General features: G+C 38.8%; 1 protein-coding gene across 2 annotated transcripts; it reads right to left on the reverse strand.

Annotated features, from left to right (window-relative positions):
* Window positions 1–818: 818 nt before the first annotated feature.
* CCND1 (cyclin D1) lies at window positions 819–18,878 on the reverse strand. Of its 2 annotated transcripts, none has more exons than XM_034769766.1 (5): window positions 18,448–18,874; window positions 16,646–16,861; window positions 15,641–15,800; window positions 9,876–10,024; window positions 819–4,172 (listed from the first exon to the last, which is right to left on the reverse strand). In XM_034769766.1, exons 1-5 carry the CDS (start codon window positions 18,643–18,645, stop codon window positions 4,017–4,019), a joined length of 879 nt encoding a protein of 292 aa, XP_034625657.1. In that variant the 5' UTR covers window positions 18,646–18,874; the 3' UTR covers window positions 819–4,016. The 2 variants fall into 2 exon arrangements, 1 of the variants encoding a protein (XP_034625657.1); XR_004645601.1 differs by lacking the exon at window positions 819–4,172 and adding an exon at window positions 14,955–15,145 and having other exon boundaries at window positions 9,936–10,024; window positions 18,448–18,878.
* Between the last annotated feature and the right edge of the window lie 1,192 nt (window positions 18,879–20,070).

A 20,070-nucleotide genomic window follows, 5' to 3' on the forward strand; every position in this document is an offset into this window, starting at 1 on the left:
TGAGAAATAACTTCCCCAATTTTCAAAACAGAGATTTGGGATAAAAAGAACTCGCCTTTGGGACTTCAGATTGGGAAAAGATCATATATAATTCAACCTAACTTTAGTTTGGTATTCATATATATAAACAATACATTGGATGTACACACACACACACACTTAACTTACTAATTGATCCAGCACATATCTACCAGTGTTATTTTTTCAAGCCTAGTTCAATTCTTTTCCTATTTTGTATATTGCCCTTTACTAGTGTTAAGCTCTGCAAACAAAAATAGGTATTTTTAACTTTTATGCCTTACTACTTTATTTGAATTATTAGTAGTAATACACAATGGAGACAGGTGGGAAATAAAAATCTAACACTACTGTCTTTGAAACACACTAGTCATTATCTAAAGGGGACATTTCCATTACTCTGGTAAACTTAAAAACTAGAAATAATTTTGTAGCATCAAAATCCTAATTTATTTTACTTATTATTGAAAATATCTACCAAACAGCTGGTTAGTTGAGACAGAGGCATAAAAGAAAATCTTAAGCCAAAAAAAAAAACAAAAACCCACCTTTGACATTTAATATATACATCTCTATGAATTCGTGCTGACTGACCCATTGCCAAAATACCTGTCATTTCCTAGAGATGTTGAAGAATGAATTATTTAAACGCTGCAAACTTTAAAGCATGGAGTGTCAACACAAGAAAATGCCACGTGGTTTGCCCACTACATCAGATTCCTGTTGATTAAAAACTGCTGTGTGCTGTTAAACTGCAAATTTACATCCATGAAGCTAATAAAAACCACAGCACTCAGGCATTGGGTTTTACAAATTTTATTTCTAGACTTTAGTTCTTTTGCTGGAAACTTGTCTGTTACAGGTCTGTTGGTGAAAATGTGCATTTCAGACCAGTGATGCCAATAAGTACGATATAAAAAAAATGTACAAATCTGAATTGCTTGCTTACTATAGATTGTTATAATAATGTGACAAATAAAACATCTCTGTTGGCACATGAACCTGTTTATCAGGATTTGGCCTTTTAGTACATACATATTTAAAGAAATTTGCAGTATGCACTGCCACTCAGTGTAACACATATAACCAACAACCACTAATGCAATAATCATGTTTGGTTCAGAGACACAGAGATGCCACAAACAGAAGTGTTCATGAGGTAAGCAGTAAGAAATGTTCCTGAAATTTGGACAGAATGTATCCAGTCCTCCTGGGTCCTGCGACTGCTAGTAGCATTGCAATGCTTTATTTATACACTATGTAGGATCTTAACTGCATTTGCCCTCAAAATGAGTTCTAATTCTGTTTTGGTTTAGCAGCATACAGGCAACAGCTAGATTATTCTTCAGCATACAACTCTGTTAGCTGGCTTATTTATGAGATTTACAGGCTTTTTTAAATTAGCATTATGCTATAATTAACAAAAAACAAAACAAAAAACCCTAGTATATTATAACAGATTAAACACACAAAATACTTAGAGTTCCAGAAGATAACCTATCATACCAAATGATGAGTCCCAGCTGATGGGAAACAACACCAAGTGGCATATAAGAGTTATATTATAATGCACCTTTCATATATCAATGTGGCTAATAACACATCTTAAAACTACTATGATAATAAACCCCAGATCAGACAAAGAATCCAGCTTTATAAAACGCATAACAAAAAAACTGACATTACTTGATCTTCTGAAATGTCTGTCGTTTTTAAATTAATGCAACCTAGTTGCGAATCGCGAGACCCATTCAGAATAATGTTCAATGCATTTCAGTTTGCAGTAGAACTATGAGGCACTGTGTACGAACATTAAAACCTGGTCTAAACATGGTTAACTGAAGTATGAGGTATTGTGAAACAGGAACCTTTTTGGAATAGAGCAGTAATAATCACATTAAGTAAAAATTGATCACATAAAAAATCTACAAAAAATGATGTCAATAATATAATTTTCTATGAGAAAATTAAAACCTATAACATGGCAGTATATGACATTGTATAACAACAAAAAACAAAAACAAAAAAAAACTGATCCATAAAATAGCAGCAAAACACAATGACAAAGATACAGAAAGCAATGTTAATTTTTTTTCAAACCATGCTGGGAATTTATCCATAGCAGCTCAATAAAAATGGAGCATTCACTCCTTTTTTTTCTTTTTTTCCTTTCTTTTCTTTTTTAAATTTTTTTTTACAATCAACACCTTAGCGGCAGTTTTCTCACATACATTTCACCATCACATTCTCCTCGAGCATCAACTTCAACAGCTATGTCCACGTCCCTTCAGCTACTTTCTAAAATAATAATAAAAAGATACATAGCCAAGATGTGCAAATTTTCTATTTGTAGCTAAATAAAAAACAACAACTGGGGGATATATTGGAATAAGAACTCCTTTCAAGTACACCAAATCTATTCTTTTTTAACTATGGCGTTTCTCATGGTTAGATAGTTTTTGGAAATGTCTAATAAGGGGCCAAATACACTGTTTTTGAAAAGAGTGTCTTTTTTTTTCCTTAATAAGCTGTGTTAAAACTGCAACATCAAGGGTAGAAAGGTTTTTTTTTTTAAATCAAGGGGCGATTGCGTTATTTTACAAATCATACTGGCCTTATGAACATCCTCTGCAATAAATATTCTTTTTGCCTTAACTATAAATTATATATTTTAGTGTTTAAAAACCTTCAGTTGTAAAACATCTAGAGACAATCCTTAAACTATGTGTCCTATACGTGAACCTTTAAGGCCCCTAATTTACAAACGTGAGTTGGCATCAAAGGATTTCTAAACTTCAACTTTTCTATAGAAAAGGATAGGAAGATATCCTGGCAATTTGTGAATGCAATTTCTCTCACTGGAACACAACCTTCGAAAAAAAATCACCTTTCCTCTAACACCATAGTTAAATGCACTTGCTTTGCAATTCAAAGTTTGCGCACAAGCACGTATATATTTCCAAACCATTCCATTTAAAAAAAAATTCCCACAATAAAAGAACGTATTTCCTATATCTAATGGACTGAAAGTGCTTTGAATGGAATGGTTTTAGAATATTTAAAAAAAAAAAAAAAAAAAAGGACTAGGCTGTGGATTGAACCTGACCATAATGAGGCTGAATATCTGTTGGGTCAGACCAGCATTTTATACACAGGTAACTACAAAAATATGAAGATTACAAAAATATAATATATTATGTCAATATTTCGGTTTCTCTTTATAATAGAGTATCGTATGAGTAGTACATTGGCCCTTCCCCGACAATGCTAAGCTGGAACCCTACAAAAGCCTTATGCACAGGCAATCCACAGGTACAAAAGATTAACATATAATAATGCTGTATACTAAAATACACTAACTTATGGGTTACGTTAACCATTTATAAGGTGAAGAGGATAAAAACCTAAGAAAATAAAATAAACATTTACAGATGAATTATAAAGTGACTAAATGCATAAGCAAGCAAGATACAGAAAAGCCTAGAACTGCGTTAAAGCTATGCTTTTTATAGGAAAAAAACAAAAAGAATACGTCATTTTCTATTAAAAAAAACCCTCTTCTACTTTAAAAATGGTTCGTTGGTTGGTTTTGTTTGTTTTATATGTAAGAAATCAAATCTAATACCTCCCCTGGAGACATTTTGTGTGTTAATGTCTATTTTTACAACATACAGACAAGAACACTTTAACATAAAAACTAGTTGATTATTATTGTATAAAATCCTCTATTTTTTGTAGCACAAACCCCTTAGGTTCATGCAAATATTATTTTTCTTTTTTTTTAAGACAGTTTTGGGGTATTTTTTGTTTGTTTGAAGTCACAGATGGAAGGGAGAAAGAGCAAGGAAAAAAATAACAAGAGTGAAGCTTTCCCTTCTGGTATAAAAATGTCCTGGAGAAAAGGGTTTCTGGGGGAGAGATCCTGATGCTGATTCCTTCTCAGATGCCCTTTCTTTGTCTGCTCTCATTGCCAAACAAACCGATTTGTAGAAGTCCTCTTAAATGTTCACGTCTCGCACATCAGTGGGTGTGCAGGAAAGGTCTGCTTCATCCTCAACAGTCTTTGTTTCTGAAGATATGTTGTGTTGCTGTGCCTGGCGTAGACTGGATTCGAGGAGGGATTCAATCTGTTCTTGGCAAGCTCGTAAACAATCCTAGAGAAGATTAAAGGGGAGGGGGAACATAAACCTTTAGAAAATATATAAAACCATGTGCCTAATACTATTTTTGTTGAAAGCAAATAAAAATGTAACACCATTTATATAGGGGGGGAGGGAAGAGAGAGAGATGAAGACTGGATAACTCAAGGGGCTGGGCTACAGGTTTTTGCCATCTGGTATTTAGAGGATTATGTCAAATGAGAGTGTAGTCTCAGTTCATCTCCCAGTGGGATAAGTGTGCATCTCAACAAATTGCTACCACAGCTAACCTTAACTGGCCCAATGTTGTCTGTCTCAGAAAGAAGCCAATGACTGAATGGGCCATGGAGACTAAACTATAATGTCACCACTGGTAATGATGCCTCCATCCCTAAAGGCACATTGATGGGACAATGTGTTGAAGCCTATGATACTTCTGCCTGTACTGTACGTGTTCTGTAGATGAACAGAGGGCTCTGTCTCCAAGGCTGTCGATTGGGCATCTTTCATGAGTATGAGAGTTTCATGCACCGTGTTTTTGGAAAAATTCGAATAGCCTCATTCTGATCTCATAGCAGCGTGAATCAGTGCAGTTACTGAGCATAAAACTGGAGTAAGATCAAGAATTAGGCCCAAGACTGTGGTGCTATGTAATGTCTATCTTTACAACAAAAATGCCTTGGTACTACAATCCAGTAGAAGTGATATAGGCCATTTCATAAACAATGGCTTCCCAGCTAAGGAATGGCTAAAAAAATTTTAAGAAGAGCTTTTCAGATTAAAGGTGCTATATAAATACAAAGTATTAATGACTAATATTCTGATTATATTCAGCAATGGCCTGATCACGTTAGCTAATTGATTACTAACTCTGCAAACATCTAAACAAAAAATGCAGCATTCCAAAAGACCAAAATGGATGCTTTTCTGCTGAATGCAGGTCTTTCACAACCTACCATCAAACAGCCAGTAACCTTGTGGCAATGATTTAGAAAATGTTGCCAACCTTTTAGCTTGCCACTGCACTCACCGTCACAGACAGAGAGACCAACTAAGAGTGAGACAAATCTCTCTGTGACTCATGGCTCAATATTTGCTTGATCCTGCTAAGTGCTGAGTGTCTCATGTCTCCAGGAAGGTGCTGAGCACTTTCCACTCACATTGACTTCAATGGGAATTAAGATCACAAAGCACCTCACAGGTTCAAACTTCATATGGGTAAAAGAACCCCCCCGAGCATCTAAGTGTACAGTTAGAATCAGCACATCTAGCATCCAAAATCTATTTATTCACAAAATCACAGAAATTAGAGATGGAAAAGAGCTGTTCAATCATCCAGTCTATCTTCCTGCAAATGCAGGACTAGATATTCTTTAGTGCCATGGACGCCCCTTGCATGGGCATAGACCTGGAGTGCCTTAAACAAGCAAAACAATCACACAGCATATTGCCAAAATTCCTCCGGCACGTTGTTTACTCATATATTTATAACAAACATTGTGAGCTTTTCTCAACATATTTAACTTTGTGTATTAAGGACTTTGAAGTTTTCTTTTAGTATTGCCTCTTCTGATTTAACCTATGACATGCGTTAGCCCTTGCGGTGAACCCAGTCTTCCATGATAAATTGCTGTCAAAAGTGTTAGGATGTGCATGACTGAGAATGAATGTTGTTTTCCTGAGAGGGTGACCTGCCTGCTGTTTTCTTTATCTCCCAGTTTCAATTCTGCTTTCATTCAGAAGCTTCTTGTGTGATCTACCAGCTTTTCACTGATTCCACTACCACAAGAACCTTCTCTGCCACCAATAAGGGCACATGGCATTTGGGGTAAAATAAGATTAGAAACCCAAGCAAACAATTCTCTGCAAGTCCTTTCTGAGACAGGGGGAGGTTAATCCTACCTCTAAGCAGATCAGACCATCAGTTACAGCTCACTGAAAACACATAACCTATGACCTTTTCTGGTTTAAACCCTAGTGTAATATTTCCTCTTGACAGAGACACACAGTATTTTAAATGACAAAAAGAAACGCCTCATATCCTAAAGTCATCATGCCTTTGACTCCTACATACCTCTGGCCTTCCCAGTGAGATCTCTAACAAGACTCCCCAAGATATGACAGATCATTTCTGACTTCAGATCCCACAGGACACCCATTTTAACTCCTGATAGCATGCATGCCATGACACACATAAATAGATATATAGAAATAATAAGTAAACACAGTTTCTTTTTCACTTCCAAAAAGTTCAGGCACTTTCAGGTTGACTCAGGCATAACTAGGTGGCAAGTTTCTCATTGAAAGCCAATGCACAGTTGTTTCAGAGCAATTCCAACACTGGCTCTGTTTTGTTGGAAACACTCTCACATACATGTTTGACTCTGAAAACTGAAATATGAACTAGTTTTACTCATAAAATTGAACAAGCAATGAATATATTGTGTAAACAGTTCAGGAGGGGTTTCTATAAATGATTATTCTTTTCCTTTTGGGTACTGATAAAAATCTTCACTCTGAGACTGCAGGAGTGGATTGAGTTCTGATTGTATGTTGTTAAATAACATACAATCTTTACAGCTTACTGTAAACAGGCTGCTAAATTGCAATTTAATGAACAATGTGATGTTTGAAATGTTTTATGTTTTTGTTCAAATTATTTTTTCACATAGATATTAAATGAACAGCTTCACTGCAAGAATATTAAATTTCTCAAAAATGCTACATACAAAAAAAAAACTTACTGTGTACATTTTCATCACTAGCATAACATTACTGATTCCCAATATTACACTTAAATTTTGTTTTTCCATTCTACTCACAGCTTCTGAATACTGGGAGCAAATACAAACTTGTGTGTTAGTCTGATAACTTCTCCCAACAACTTTTCTGCTTCACTACCCAAATTTTCAATGCCCACAGTTTGTTCAAGGTCATAAGCCCTTCCTGGATTAATTAAGCTTCTCAGTTAAAAAAAAAAAAAAAAAAAGGTCTACTAGCTTACTGACGTGGTCAAATACCTTTATTTAACAAACACAGTAGACATGATCAGACTGAAATTCAGTCCAGCATAAGACTTAAGGTCAGATTTAAAGGAAACAAACAACAACAAAATCTATTTGGAAATCCTTTGTTATTGCCTGTCTCATTAAGAATAAAAGACACATGTTTGAAGGTGTCTCTGGTGTGGGCAGGCAAGAGAAGCAAATTCCAGTGTATTAAAAGACAGCATGGAAACCCAATCTAATCTAGTTTAGCAAATTTCTGGCCTGGAAATGAATGTCAGGCAAAATTCAGTCCATTTGGATGATGGGGTCAGGAATAGAATGATGGAAGACAGCCCAAGACTTCTAATTGTGATTATCTGACTTCTAATTACCACTGATCAAAGGCAAAATGGGAAACTGGACTCCTACCAACATAAACATGAACCATAAAAGAATTTCAATCAGGTGATATTCATTTTACTTTAGACTCAACTTTCTTGAGACTAAGGTAAAAACTACCAGTATGAAAACTGAAATCAAACAGACCATCTGCTCCAGCTAGCAAACAATCAGGAAAAGTGTTAACCATTTTGTCAAAATGCATCAGTCTAATAAATACTTCAAAACAATCGAATCCACGTGATATTAAATGTATGGCAATATGTGCCATCACTTGTGGATCAGCAACCCAAAGATCAGGATTAGTGTTTGATCCATCAGTTAAGTTAATTTGTTTCATTAAAAATGTGTAGTAAGCTCTAAGGTCAGAGATCCCTTTTTGTAGAAAATCAAGCAATTGTCAAATTCACAGAATAATTATAGCAGAGGATATTTCACCTTTTTTATAAACATGGGAACAGAAATCATGTTAATACAGAAGACAAAGAAAGAAACAACAAAGATTTAGGTGATCTTTCCTTTCTGAGGTACCTTAAAATTTTTTACATATAACATTATGCTATTCTTATTTTATCTAACAAACTATGTAAAAATCTTAATATCTAGTTATTTTACATAATTATTAAACATAATTATCAAAAAAGTTTCCCTCCCACTCATCTTAAAGATCTTCCTTTTAAGTTCAGTTCATACAGACTGTGGCCTTCAGACTATTTATGAATAATAAAACTCAGTGCCCAAAGTGCTTTTACTTCTAATTAAAAGTACTTTCCTGTTTCAAAGAGCTCTGACATTGACCAAGTCAAATCATGTAAGAACACGTTGCAGTTCTACATGATATAGAGTTCTGCGATGTGATAGAATCTAATTCAGGTTATATATCAAAAAATTGTAAATAATATTTTCTTTTAAATCAGACATTCACTATCGGTGTTGATAGCAGGTCCCTTGCTTCTTCCTAAGTTCCTGATTCAAATTTCTTGAATTGGATAGCGTTCGAGCATACACTTAAGCACCTGCATGGTCCTAACAAATAAGCCAGAGTATTACAGGTAAATACCACTTCAGCAGTGGGATACTTAAAGCATCTGTAGTACTTAAGAGTATTTAACATTTCAGCAGTGAATCAGTACTAGTGAATTCTGCTTCTAGTAATACTAAGGGCAAAAATAATTTGCTGAACTGTGTGGTATAGTATCTTGAAATAGTTAGGATGGGCAGATAATAAGCAGCAGTGAAGTATTTGTCTATGTTGGCATCACCTAAATTCTATCAAAATATCACAAAAATATTCCCTTATATGGGAACTAATCATTACAATGCTTTCACGATTTGCTAACAATCATTAACATTCTACATATCATAGCTCCTTATATTAACTTGGGTGTGAGTTGTTTGGTTGTTAGAAGAATTATATACCTTCAGTTTATGAATACATAAAATGAAGGGTTTTACAGCATCTCAAAGATTCTATTGCAAACCACAGGGTTGTCTTTATTTGAGTCATTGTCCAGAGCTTGGAGACCTCACAAGAACCTTTTTAAAGCATCTATTTATTGGTCTTCCACATTGTTACAAAACAAAGCTAAACTCTGCCCCAACTTCACACACCATTATGACATGGATCATTGACTTTAGGTCTTCCTTGTAGGCTCCCTTCCTGGCCCATTCACTCATGAAAGGTTTATTGCTCACTAGTTACTGATGTGCATCTCCTGGAAGCTGCAGGGCAAAATGAGAGTTCTGTGAGGACCATCTACCTTGTCAGAAAGTCGTGGGACAAACATTTGTTCCAAAAGGGAATTCAATACCAGCTACTGTGCAGGTCTAGCACGTAATAAACCAAATTAGATAATTAGAACCCCTTTAAAAAAAGCATTTCACACCACTTGGCACAATAAAGGGTCTCAAGAGTGGTCGGAGATAAGGTTAGAGATACCATGAAGTCTATTTATTGCAATCTTAGTAACTATTTCCTTGTCTTATTTTAAAGGTTTTTATTCTACATAGGCTGCTGGTTTAATAATCTGCAAACCGAATACAGCCTCAGAAATTGTCCTAAACCAATTTAAGAGTTTCCTTTGCTTTGTTGATATGTCTGTCTTAACAACATTAGAACTGGCCATGGTATTCATATCAATGAACTGCAGTACCGTAATCTCTGATTTTTAATGTATATAACGATGACTAATAGTCACTGGGAAGAACAAAAGAGAATACATTTGAAAAACCACATCCAAGTTGTACTTTGATCAGCGTTTACTGTCAAATCATACACTACACTGAGACACTCAAAAAACTCTAAGATAGAGAGATTGAAAGAATCACTTACCGGGTCACATTTGATAACTTGTGATAGGAAATGTGTGAGACATTGATAGGAGAGGAAAGTGTTAGTGTTTCCCAGGTGAAGGCCTTGCACAGCTGCTACCACACTCCCAGCTGCGATCATGGAAGGTGGGTTTGAAATAAACTTAACATCTGTTTAAAGAGAGAAGCGGGGAAAAAAGAGAATTGATTTATTTAGGATGAGCCTTGCTTCTGTCACGCCTAAGAGTTAGATATGATTGCTGGATAATAAATCTTAAGAGGCTGTAGGAATGAAAACAAAGATTCCTCCTAATGTCATTTAACAATATAGGCAATTATAGGGCCCAATCCCACAAGCACTTATGCACATGAATAACTTTACCTGAGTGAGAAAACCTTTTTAGAGAAAGGCCTAAAAGGCTAATAATTCCTTTGAGGGATTTTTAGGATATTAGGGCCCTAATCCTGCAAAAACTTATAATATACTTTACTCCTGTGAGTAGTCCCATTTAAATCAATGGGATTACTCACACGAGTAAAGCTATTCACATTTTAAAGCCTTTGCAAGATCAGGTGCATTATGTGATGTAAGCAGTCTCTGAATCATATACCATTTAAAACATAAACCTTTAAAATTATGTTAGAGAGAAATGTATAACTTTAATATAAAACAAAAGCAAAAACAAAAGAGATTGAGACTGCTTAAACCTGTTAGGAGGTGAATATTCCATATTTAAATTAAAGTTTCATCTTAAAAATGCTTTGTCTCAACCTAGTCTCTTGTCAGTCATTGCCATCCATCCTGGCAACAGGGATTTAATGTAAATGTGGCATAACTAAGTGACGGGGGTCCCAAGAATTGGCGGACAATCAGTTACATTCTGATGTGACACCATGCTGACAAGAGGCTGGGCCCCCTTCCAGACTGCATTGCTGTAGGTCTCTCTACAAAGCCACTCCCATTATTCCTTGAGGGGCCTATCTCTGCCATTAGAATGTTATTCCCCCCCCCCCCTTTTTTTTAATAAGGGCAATAATCCACATTTTAATGCTCTTTCTGCTATACAGGAATGTGTTTGATTTTTGATTCATGGCAAAGTGCACCCTAGACCAAGTATTGGGAGGAAAAGAAATGTGGTACTAGTAAATGTCTAACTTTTTAGGGGAGAAAAGGGAAATGATACCTTATATACAATAACTTGAGATACATTCCTTCACCTATTATTAAATGTACAATGTACAACTTCTCCCTTGCTGTATAAACATAAACCATCTGTCAAACCTTTGAATTAAATCAAAGACATGAAAAAGCTAAGCCGGGGAGGCTCTATGAAACAGTTTAAATATTAAATCATTCATCTCCTTTATGATTTAATATCTTTTGTGTAAAGGCTTTAACAGTAAAAGCATCAGGATTCTCTTTCTGTATATACTAATCACCTATTGTTGTAGGTATTATAGGTACAGTTTGGGGTTTATATCTCTGCCACTCCATCTGTACCCCAACCTGTCCCATACCCACCTTTCAAAGGGAAATTTGCCCAGTGCTCTATGAAATTGAAAGTGCCTTCAAAATTAAATTGATGTGATTAAGTATGGAAGGGTTTGTTATGTGCTATGTTGCCAGCTAAAAGCCAATCTGTATCTAAACTCATGTCACATCTTGACATATCTGAAATAGGTCTAACTTACCTCTTCACTCCCCCACCTCTCCCCAACTCTTTCCCAAAAGATATCTAAATAGATTTAGTTTGACCATTGCCAATAAATGCATCCCAGAGATAGTATCTGATCCGTTCACTCAAACAAATCACTAGTGTGTTTTCTTAGGTATACTTAAAAATGAGAGGCTTCTGTTGGTTTAAACAGGTCTGAAGATTTGATTCACCAAAATTTAGTTGTATATACATACACAGTCACAGTGAATTAGCTCCAGTGTTTATTAGTTTCTGCATAATTATCATCCCAAAAAATGGCCAAAATTGTATAAGTTTAATGAGTCCATTCAGACAGTAGCAAGTTTGGGATTCCTATTTGCTTTTTTCTTTTAAAGGGGGCAATAAACAAGAACATGAATTCACAGTCACACCCTTAGTATGTCCAAGGTGGAAAAGTAATAATGAAGTTTAAATGACCAGTTTGTGTCTGTCCCCATAACCGCTCCAGACAAGCAGCATGGACTGTCTTTTTGTTGCAACTCAACAAGGAATTATTTGTGGCAGAGGCCACTAATTTCAGCATATTAATCAGGGGGCCCCTCTGGCCTGTAATTGGATGCCCCCAAGTGAAGAGTGTGGCATCATTGTCAGCCTCCATCGCCTCATCTTGCGCTATTGAGCGCTCAGGAACAAGGGGGCTTCGGTGAGATGAATTAGACCTGACACAGCCACAATGGGGAAGGGGGCCCCATCAATTGAAGCACACATCCCCAGTAGCCTATCTGAGACTTCATCCAAAAAGAATAAACAACTTCAGCGTTGTTAAAAAGAGAGAGAGGGAGAATGAGAGAGAGAGAGGGGGGGAGAGAGAGAGAGAGAGAGAGAGAGAGAGGGGAGGGGGAGGAGAGAGAAGAATGCCAGCCACCCTGAAGGGAGGACAAAGCAGGCATCTAGGCGCTGCAGTGCTTTAAAAAAAATTCCTAACAAGGCGAGTCACCCCTTTTCCTTTTTAAATGGAGCAGCAATTCCATCCGTCTGGAGAGCTGGGGGCTATGAATGAAAATCTTTTCATTGAGGCAAATCAAAACTGTGAACATAAATCACTTGCTGCAAGATGCAACAGGTTCCAACTGGTCACATACCTTGAGTCTCCCAATTTTATAAAGGCCAGAGAATAGAAGAATTGTAGCAAAGTTGTTTCAAAGGGAAGTCTTTTTTTTGTCTCTCCACCAGGGAGGAGGAAAGAGAGGAGAGAAGAACAATAATAATAACATAAAGGGGCCTGGTATGTTTAGATAACCAGAGGGCCACAATGAAACGCTGAAGCTCCCAATATTTGTTCCTTTTCATTGTTTTGCTTGTATAGAGCTGGAGTTTTTCCTTAACTCCAGTCTTAACTTGGGCCAAAAAAAGGCCTGTTTCCTTTTGAGTTATCCCTGCCTTGCTTGGCCAAGCCAAAGTCCCATTCATTAAGATCAATTATGTGTTAACTTCAAACAACCCCTGGTAATTTTTTATTTCCTTCTCTAACCTAACACAGCAAAAAGGCATCCTTTGGTGAAAGTATATTTAAAAAACAAAACAAATCCCCTTCTATTAGGCAGACAATTGAGGAGGGAGCATAAAGGGAATTCTACTCAACATCACTTTTCTATGTAATCTTTTCTACCAGGAGCAAATACACATACACATCTTCGAACACTTCACCTGCCTTCACCTTGTATTTCAAGTAGTGCTCACACAAGGCCTGACCCAAAGGCCACTGGAGTCAATTTCCCAGTGGCTTCCATGGGCGCTGGATCAGGCCCACAAGGTATTCAGGGAAGTACAACAGGTTTGCAATCCACCTAGATTAGGGCTGGCCAGAAAAAAATATCACACATCAAAAAGTGAAGGTCAGATGCTGCTGATGCCACATGTTCTTCATTTTGTCTGGGCATCACTAGCCAACAAGGGAGTCATCAGGAGACAAAAAAATCTGGGCATCCAAAAATGAAATAAAAATCTAAAGCTGATCAAACAGCTCTGTTCAACACTACTTACTCAGGTAATATTCCCAGTGACTTCAATGGAGTGCTGAATAAGTCCCGTAATCTTGATGATCTCCATGCTATTTTTAAAAGCTAAGTAAAATTCTCTGAACGTGGGTCACATTCGCTGATCCATTTTCCAACTACCCATGCGGTGAGGAGCATAGTGTTAAATATAGACTCTGGATGTGCTTTCTAAAAGAACCATAACAACACTGACAGTAGATCAAAGTACTGGACTCCTAGCAAGGCTTCAACCTTTGAACTACTCTTGTTTTCATCACTATCACTGCCAGCACAACCACCTAGATTAAACATCCCTATATTCAAAGGGGAGACTGGATAGCTATAAAGAAACACCAGATACAGCTAACAACTTAGGTGGTTTCAGACCAGGCAATCACACATTAGAATTCACTGCAATCTCATTGTTCTGCTTGAATCTCTGTCTAGGAGAAAACATTTGATTTTCCACAAATGTTTCAAATCCTTTAAAAGCTGTTTGGAGAGGTTGTAGTACTCACATATTAGGAGCAATGCATTGAGTCAATCAAACTTGTGAGCTGCCTGCTATTCTGTACTTAGGCCTACGATAAAGGCAAGGCTGAACCCTACCAATAATGTCTATATTTATCTTCAGCGATTCTATGGCTGTATCTCCAGGCCAGACACTTTAGTGGGAGTTACTATGTGAGACCAATAAATTATTTTTATTTTTTTTAATGCTTATTTTTTTTCTTGGATCTTTTGACCAAATCCATTCCTTGTGTAATACCACTGAACACTAATTTACATCACAGATTAATTTTCTCTTTGGCTTTAAATACACCCTAAACTTTCAAGTACAGAGAGACAAGAGGGGTAGCCGTGTTAGTCTGTATCCACAAAAACAATGAGGAGTCCAGATACAACTAACAGAGACCTTTTCTTCAGACTGAACAACTCCGTGTCATGCAGGCATGACCTCTCCTTTCACTTAACTGTTACTGGATATGAATATTCATATTCATAAAGGCAATATTACTCATTTCCAGTGAGTTTTTATTAGTGTTAACATGATCCTTGACATTCATCTTTATGTGATGCTACAGGCTTCCCTTCAAAGGAACATTTGCTTTGACTGCCTTTGATTCCTTATTTTGCCACATTTGGGTTTCTCGTGCCACACTTAAGGGAATCACATGAAGTAGATTTTAAGAAAAAGTGATCAATCCTTTAAAAACCACCTTTGTCCTGCCAGCCCCTCCACTCTTTCCCATGAGAACAGTGGTATTTGGAGATCATAAAGGCAGTGTTGCTCTTCTGATCCCTTGCTCCCCATCTTATTCTTATTATGATTCAATGGATAAAATGCATGCACGCCTGCACACCATTTGTGCACGTGGGGTTTCGGGAATTAGCACAAAAACACACACAGTGCCCTTGAAACCAAAGATCAGGCCTCTGGAAACCTGGCCCGGGGAACAGTCAGTGTCTCTGGCTCCTCTGCAGTCCGCCCCTGCATATGCCTCCAGCAAAGCACGTGGCCAGCTGGGTGTGGACAGCAGATTCAGCCCTGTGCCAGAAAAGTGTCCACGCCATGTGCCCCTTCTGCAATCCACCATCTACCAGCATGGGAAAAGGGGAAACTTGAATGAGGGAGATTTTAAACATGCCAGTGATGTGCAATACAGAACTAACCACATACAAATTCTTCCTCCTAACAACTTTCAAAACTGCCTTAAAATGAATCCACAATGAGGGAGTCTGCCTCCAGGCCAGAGATTCTTTGACAGGCCTGCAGAGGCCTCGATATACACTGGAGAAGGAGCTAGCCATTCTTTGAGATATTTTTATGTAATCACTTTCCATGAAGAGTTTTATGCATTTACTTTATGTTAAACTCAGAAGAGAGGCAACTTCTTAGAAACTTACCTTCTGCAAAGTAATCCACCTTCTGCAAACAACAGGGGACAACAATCAGTGCTTAAATTATCTGCACTGAGTTCTGTGAACTTGATGTATGGTAACGCTACGGGAAGTCTTAGGAATTGGGGATAAGGGTGGGTGTGCATGTTGGGTTAGGGGAACAACACGCCATTTTAGTGTGCAGGGCATACCTGTAGCGCACAGAGCCACAAAAGTCTGGGCATGTTTACGGATGATTTGCTTGGTGTCCTCAGCCACAGGCATTTTAGTAAGGAAATGTTCAATGAAATCATGAGGGGTCATTGCGGCCAGATTCCATTTCAGCTTATTCACCAGAAACAGCTCCATTTGCTACAAAAACAAAAAGGAGGAAAGGGGAAAAAGAAGGAAAACAGTTAGAGGCTCTGCTTATAAATAGCTTTGAAATGTAGCAATTGCTTCTGAAGTAGTTAAGGTGAATTTCATCTGTTTTACTGTATTCTGGAATCTTAATGTACTGGCATCTTTTTGATGCACTGACTTCTGCATGATTGGGAGACTGATGACTAAAATACTACACTTCCTCACCAGTGGTGCTCTGATGCTGTTAAGGAGGATTACTAGCAGGAGCGTACCAAGGTGAGGTTGCCTTTATGCATGAAACTACTGCAAGACTATCCTCACCCATCAGCCCTTAAATGAAGCACTCCATTAACCAGTCAAGTTGCTGAACTGCACATTAGAAACGCATGAGGGCGCCAGCCACCCACTTTTTACCCATTGTACTGTACTTTCTCTTAGGGTGAGGTAATAATGAGTATATTAGGGTTTTTTCATTCGAATAATCTACTGTATCATTTAGTCTGCAATCGCTGAGAGTTTTCACAAGCCCAACTTTCGCTGGCTAAGAAGCGCGTGAAACCCTTCATGCCATCTTACTGGAGCTGAGGGGGTGGGGGCAGATCCACACTCTGAGATAGCCGTGTAAGTTACATCTCTTGCTCCCGTGTGCAGTAATGGAGTTAGCCTGGGAGCTGGAGGTGAACGAGCAATAATTCTACGGGGTGAATTGCGCATAATTATTCAGTGTGAAGTAGGGGGCCACACTGGGCAGATCTGAAGAAGGAGCCTTGCGATTTTCTCTGTCGGGGTTGATTTTTATTTATTTTCCTCTCTCCTGATCTTGCTTTTTCCAGATGAACTAAACATGAAATTACCAGTAATTCGTCGGGTCTAATGGAGTTATCGGTGTAAATGCACAGTTTTTCTGCGGTTAGAGGAATAGTTTCCTTCATTTTTGAAGCCACAAACATGCAGGTAGCTCCCAGAAGTTGCAATCGGTTTTTCTTGAGGGGTTCAAACGACAAAAATCTGTCCAAATAATTCATAGCCAAGGGGAAAACTTCCTCTTCACATTTCTGCTCCTCGCAAACCTGGAAAAGGAGAGAGCTCGTTGAAACGAATAATAATTGTAGCAACTATTAAATCTAGTCATGCCTCCTCCCCCCAACCAAAGCTTGAAGGGCAAGGCAGAGTATGTGGGCGACGGGGGAGAAATAAATTTCCCCCCAAAGAGTGGAGAAAAGACTTAAAAGAAACTGAAAGAGAAAGTCGCAAACGGAGAAAGTAGGGAAATGTGGCGTTAGAAATCCGAAGCCGAGCTTTGGCAAAAAGGGGAAATCTGGATTCTCACAGATCGGTTGCCGCTTTAAAAAAGGCAAATAAATTGCAAAATGATGCGGGGACAGAGCTGGGACCCCAGGTTTTTGTTCTTATTTGCCAGGGTGCTGCCGATCCTCTGCTTTGGTCGAGACACAAAGGTGGCGTCCGGAGCAGCAGCAGCACCAGCCCCATTTCCCCAGACGTCATCTTTTCAAAAAATATTTAAAAATATTTAAAAAATCAGCCGAAGCTCCAAAAAGGGCTGAAAACGACCCGGCGGGGGTCCTTTACCGATCCCCGTGCTGATAAGACACCTGGGGGCGTCCAGGGAGATACCCCGAAATCAAACTCACAAGGTCCCCCTCACCCTCTTCAGAAAAGCAACGTGCGACATTTCGTAGAGCAAGGGCAACGTGCTGCGCTTTCAAAAATTAATTAAAAATAGATCGCAGGCGCCCAGGGCTTCGGAAAAGGCATGAAAATGTAGCCCCGGCTCCCTAGTTCCTGCTGGGAATGCCCTGAAACATGTCCTGCCAGGAGAGTGGGGCATTTGAACTGGATTTTGCCATGCGACCTTGCTGAAAGTTTCTGCAGCACAAGCATGTCTTTGAGGGGTGACCACAGCTCGCTCTCTGCTCTGAACAAAGAAACTTTCACCCTGCATTTCCCCAAGAAATGACAGAGCCCAACAGCCGATCCTCCTGTCCACAGCCCCAGCAGGGACCCCCGTTTCTGGAGCACCCCTTGCCCTCCTTGGCTTGCTCCTCGGGACTTGCTAATTTTCTAATTATTAATAAACACTTTTGCTTTGCAATAAAAGAACAAAGATGGCGCATAATACTGGCACGGGCAGCACTTGCATACGTGTACATGGATATTAATTTAAAATAAAATCCCAATAAAATAACTGGCAAGGTTTAACTGCAGCCCGAAGACAAGAGTGGGGCGTTGGGGTGCCTGCGAAGTTGCTGTGCTCATCTGGGATCCTAGAGAAGGACTCTTAAGGGGGCTTTTTCCAAGTGGGGCTTTCAAACCTTGTTTTCTCTGGCAGTGAGTTCATTCTAAAAGGTTCAAGGGAGACCCCCAAAATTTATTTTCTTTAGAGATGGGGGTGTGGAGTTTCCTTTCCCTCTATCGAAGACACCTCATTGTTAAGAAGTAAATAAACGATAAGGGGATAAAAGTCATCACACTCTTGACTGTCAATATATATCGGTAGCAATATGTCCTGTACTGAAGGAGGGTTTTTTTGGGGGGGGGGGGAGGGAGAGAGAGAGCTGGGGCTGAAATGGGGGAGTCATTCAGGGTTTATTCATTAATGCAGAAGCTTGCAAAGAAATCTCTGAAACATACAAACCTCCAGCATCCAAGTGGCAACTATTTTCCTCATATATGGCAAGATTTCCTTCTGCACGCACTTGAAGTAGGACACAGAGGGCGAGCAGGTCTCCTCTGCCTTCAGCATTGTCTGCAGAACCCTGTCATTTAGTAGGTTGGCATCTAGATAGGCTCTTCTGATGGTTTCCACTTCACAACACAGCAGCTGATGTTCCATGTCTGTCTCCTTCTTCTAAAGTCAGTTTTCTAAAGGACTGACTCAGTCTCTCGCTCTCTCTCTCTCTCTCTCTCTCTTCCCCTTCCAGGAGTCCCTTGGATGCTGCTTGCTGCTACTGCCGCTACAGCCCTCTGGAGGCTGCAAAACTTTCTAACTTCCAACAAAACTCTCCTGTATAAGTCGCTGTGACGTTACTGTTGTTAAGCAGAGATCAAAGCACAAGAGAGAATGAGAAAGAGAGTGAGAGAGAAGCCAAAAGCAAGGGGCAGAGCCCTAAAGCCATCCCATAGGCTTTAAGTCCTTCCCCTTATACAGAAGCAGGGGTTTAATGCAAATGAGACAAGGGCTTGCTTTCTTCAAGGGAGGCAGAGAGGTGGGGGAAACCCAAATTGTCTCTTCAATGTATCATGCATAATTTTGCAAAATGGAGAGAGTTTTGCAGTGGGAGCTAAATGATGAATGGGACTAGGCCACACACAGTCAGGCATGGATATAAATACAGGGAAACTTATTTATTATTATTTTAGTGAGGGAGGGCAGCAGGACCATATTAATTATTAATTATTGCCCAGCTCTAAATGAAACTAGTATTATTTAAAAATATACTTCCAACCTGGACTGCCAGGGCATGTACAGGACCATGTCCTTTCCCCTTTCCATTCCTTGTATTCTCCCCCCAATCAGCATAGATTTTTGCTACATCCCTGAATTTGAAAGGAATTAAGTTCCCCCTACAATATTTGTTTGTTTTAAACTTTAAGCTTTTACCCTGCAAACGGTGTGGGGAGGAACATGGTGATAGCTCATCCAAGCTGCAATAAGAAAGCAATTAACCCTAAACAGGCAATAGATCAGATATCAACACCCCACCCCCACTACACACACAACCACCCAGAAAAATCCCAGCAGTGCAGCAAAATGGTGGCCAGCATTTCTTTTAGCACAGTTAATACCTAGAGGAAGGTGCTGATATTCACTGGGGTTACCAAAGGCCTGAGCCAAAGCTCATTTAAGTTAGCACAGCCTTTCCGCAGTTATAGTATTTTGTAATGTGCTCCCAGCCTGGGTGACTTTAGTTTCCCAACAAAGTTAGCCTATTTTATACCTATGAAACCTTTTCAATTTTTTTTTAAACACTTGTTAAAGTTCTTCCCTTTAACCTGAAACATATTCAGAAAAGAAAGCTGAGCAGGCATTTGGGACTGAAGGGATTTGGCTGCTTCTTGCATATGGGTGAATGCTATGAGTGAAATCCTAGCCCCATCCAAGTCAATGGCAAAACTCTCATTGACTTCAGAGGAGCCAGGATTTCATTGTGTCTCTTGACTTTTTGGGAGGATTGTAGATGTGGAGGTCCACTTTTGTCTCCTGCTTGCTGAAATGGTTCTCTACCTGCCTAGTGTGGGCACATCTTAATAAAAATGC

This window comes from Trachemys scripta, chromosome 4 (assembly GCF_013100865.1).
Source record: "Trachemys scripta elegans isolate TJP31775 chromosome 4, CAS_Tse_1.0, whole genome shotgun sequence".
Lineage (NCBI taxonomy): Eukaryota > Metazoa > Chordata > Testudines > Emydidae > Trachemys > Trachemys scripta.

Bases quoted from the DNA above. Each gene is read 5' to 3' on its own strand.
- CCND1 (XM_034769766.1), bottom strand. From the start codon at position 18,645: ATGGAACATCAGCTGCTGTGTTGTGAAGTGGAAACCATCAGAAGAGCC. The intron at 16,862-18,447 runs GTTTGTATGTTT...CTCCTTTTCCAG, and splicing joins TTGCCACTTGGATGCTGGAG to GTTTGCGAGGAGCAGAAATG. The intron at 10,025-15,640 runs GTATGCCCTGCA...CTCTTTAAACAG, and splicing joins TGTGGCTCTGTGCGCTACAG to ATGTTAAGTTTATTTCAAAC.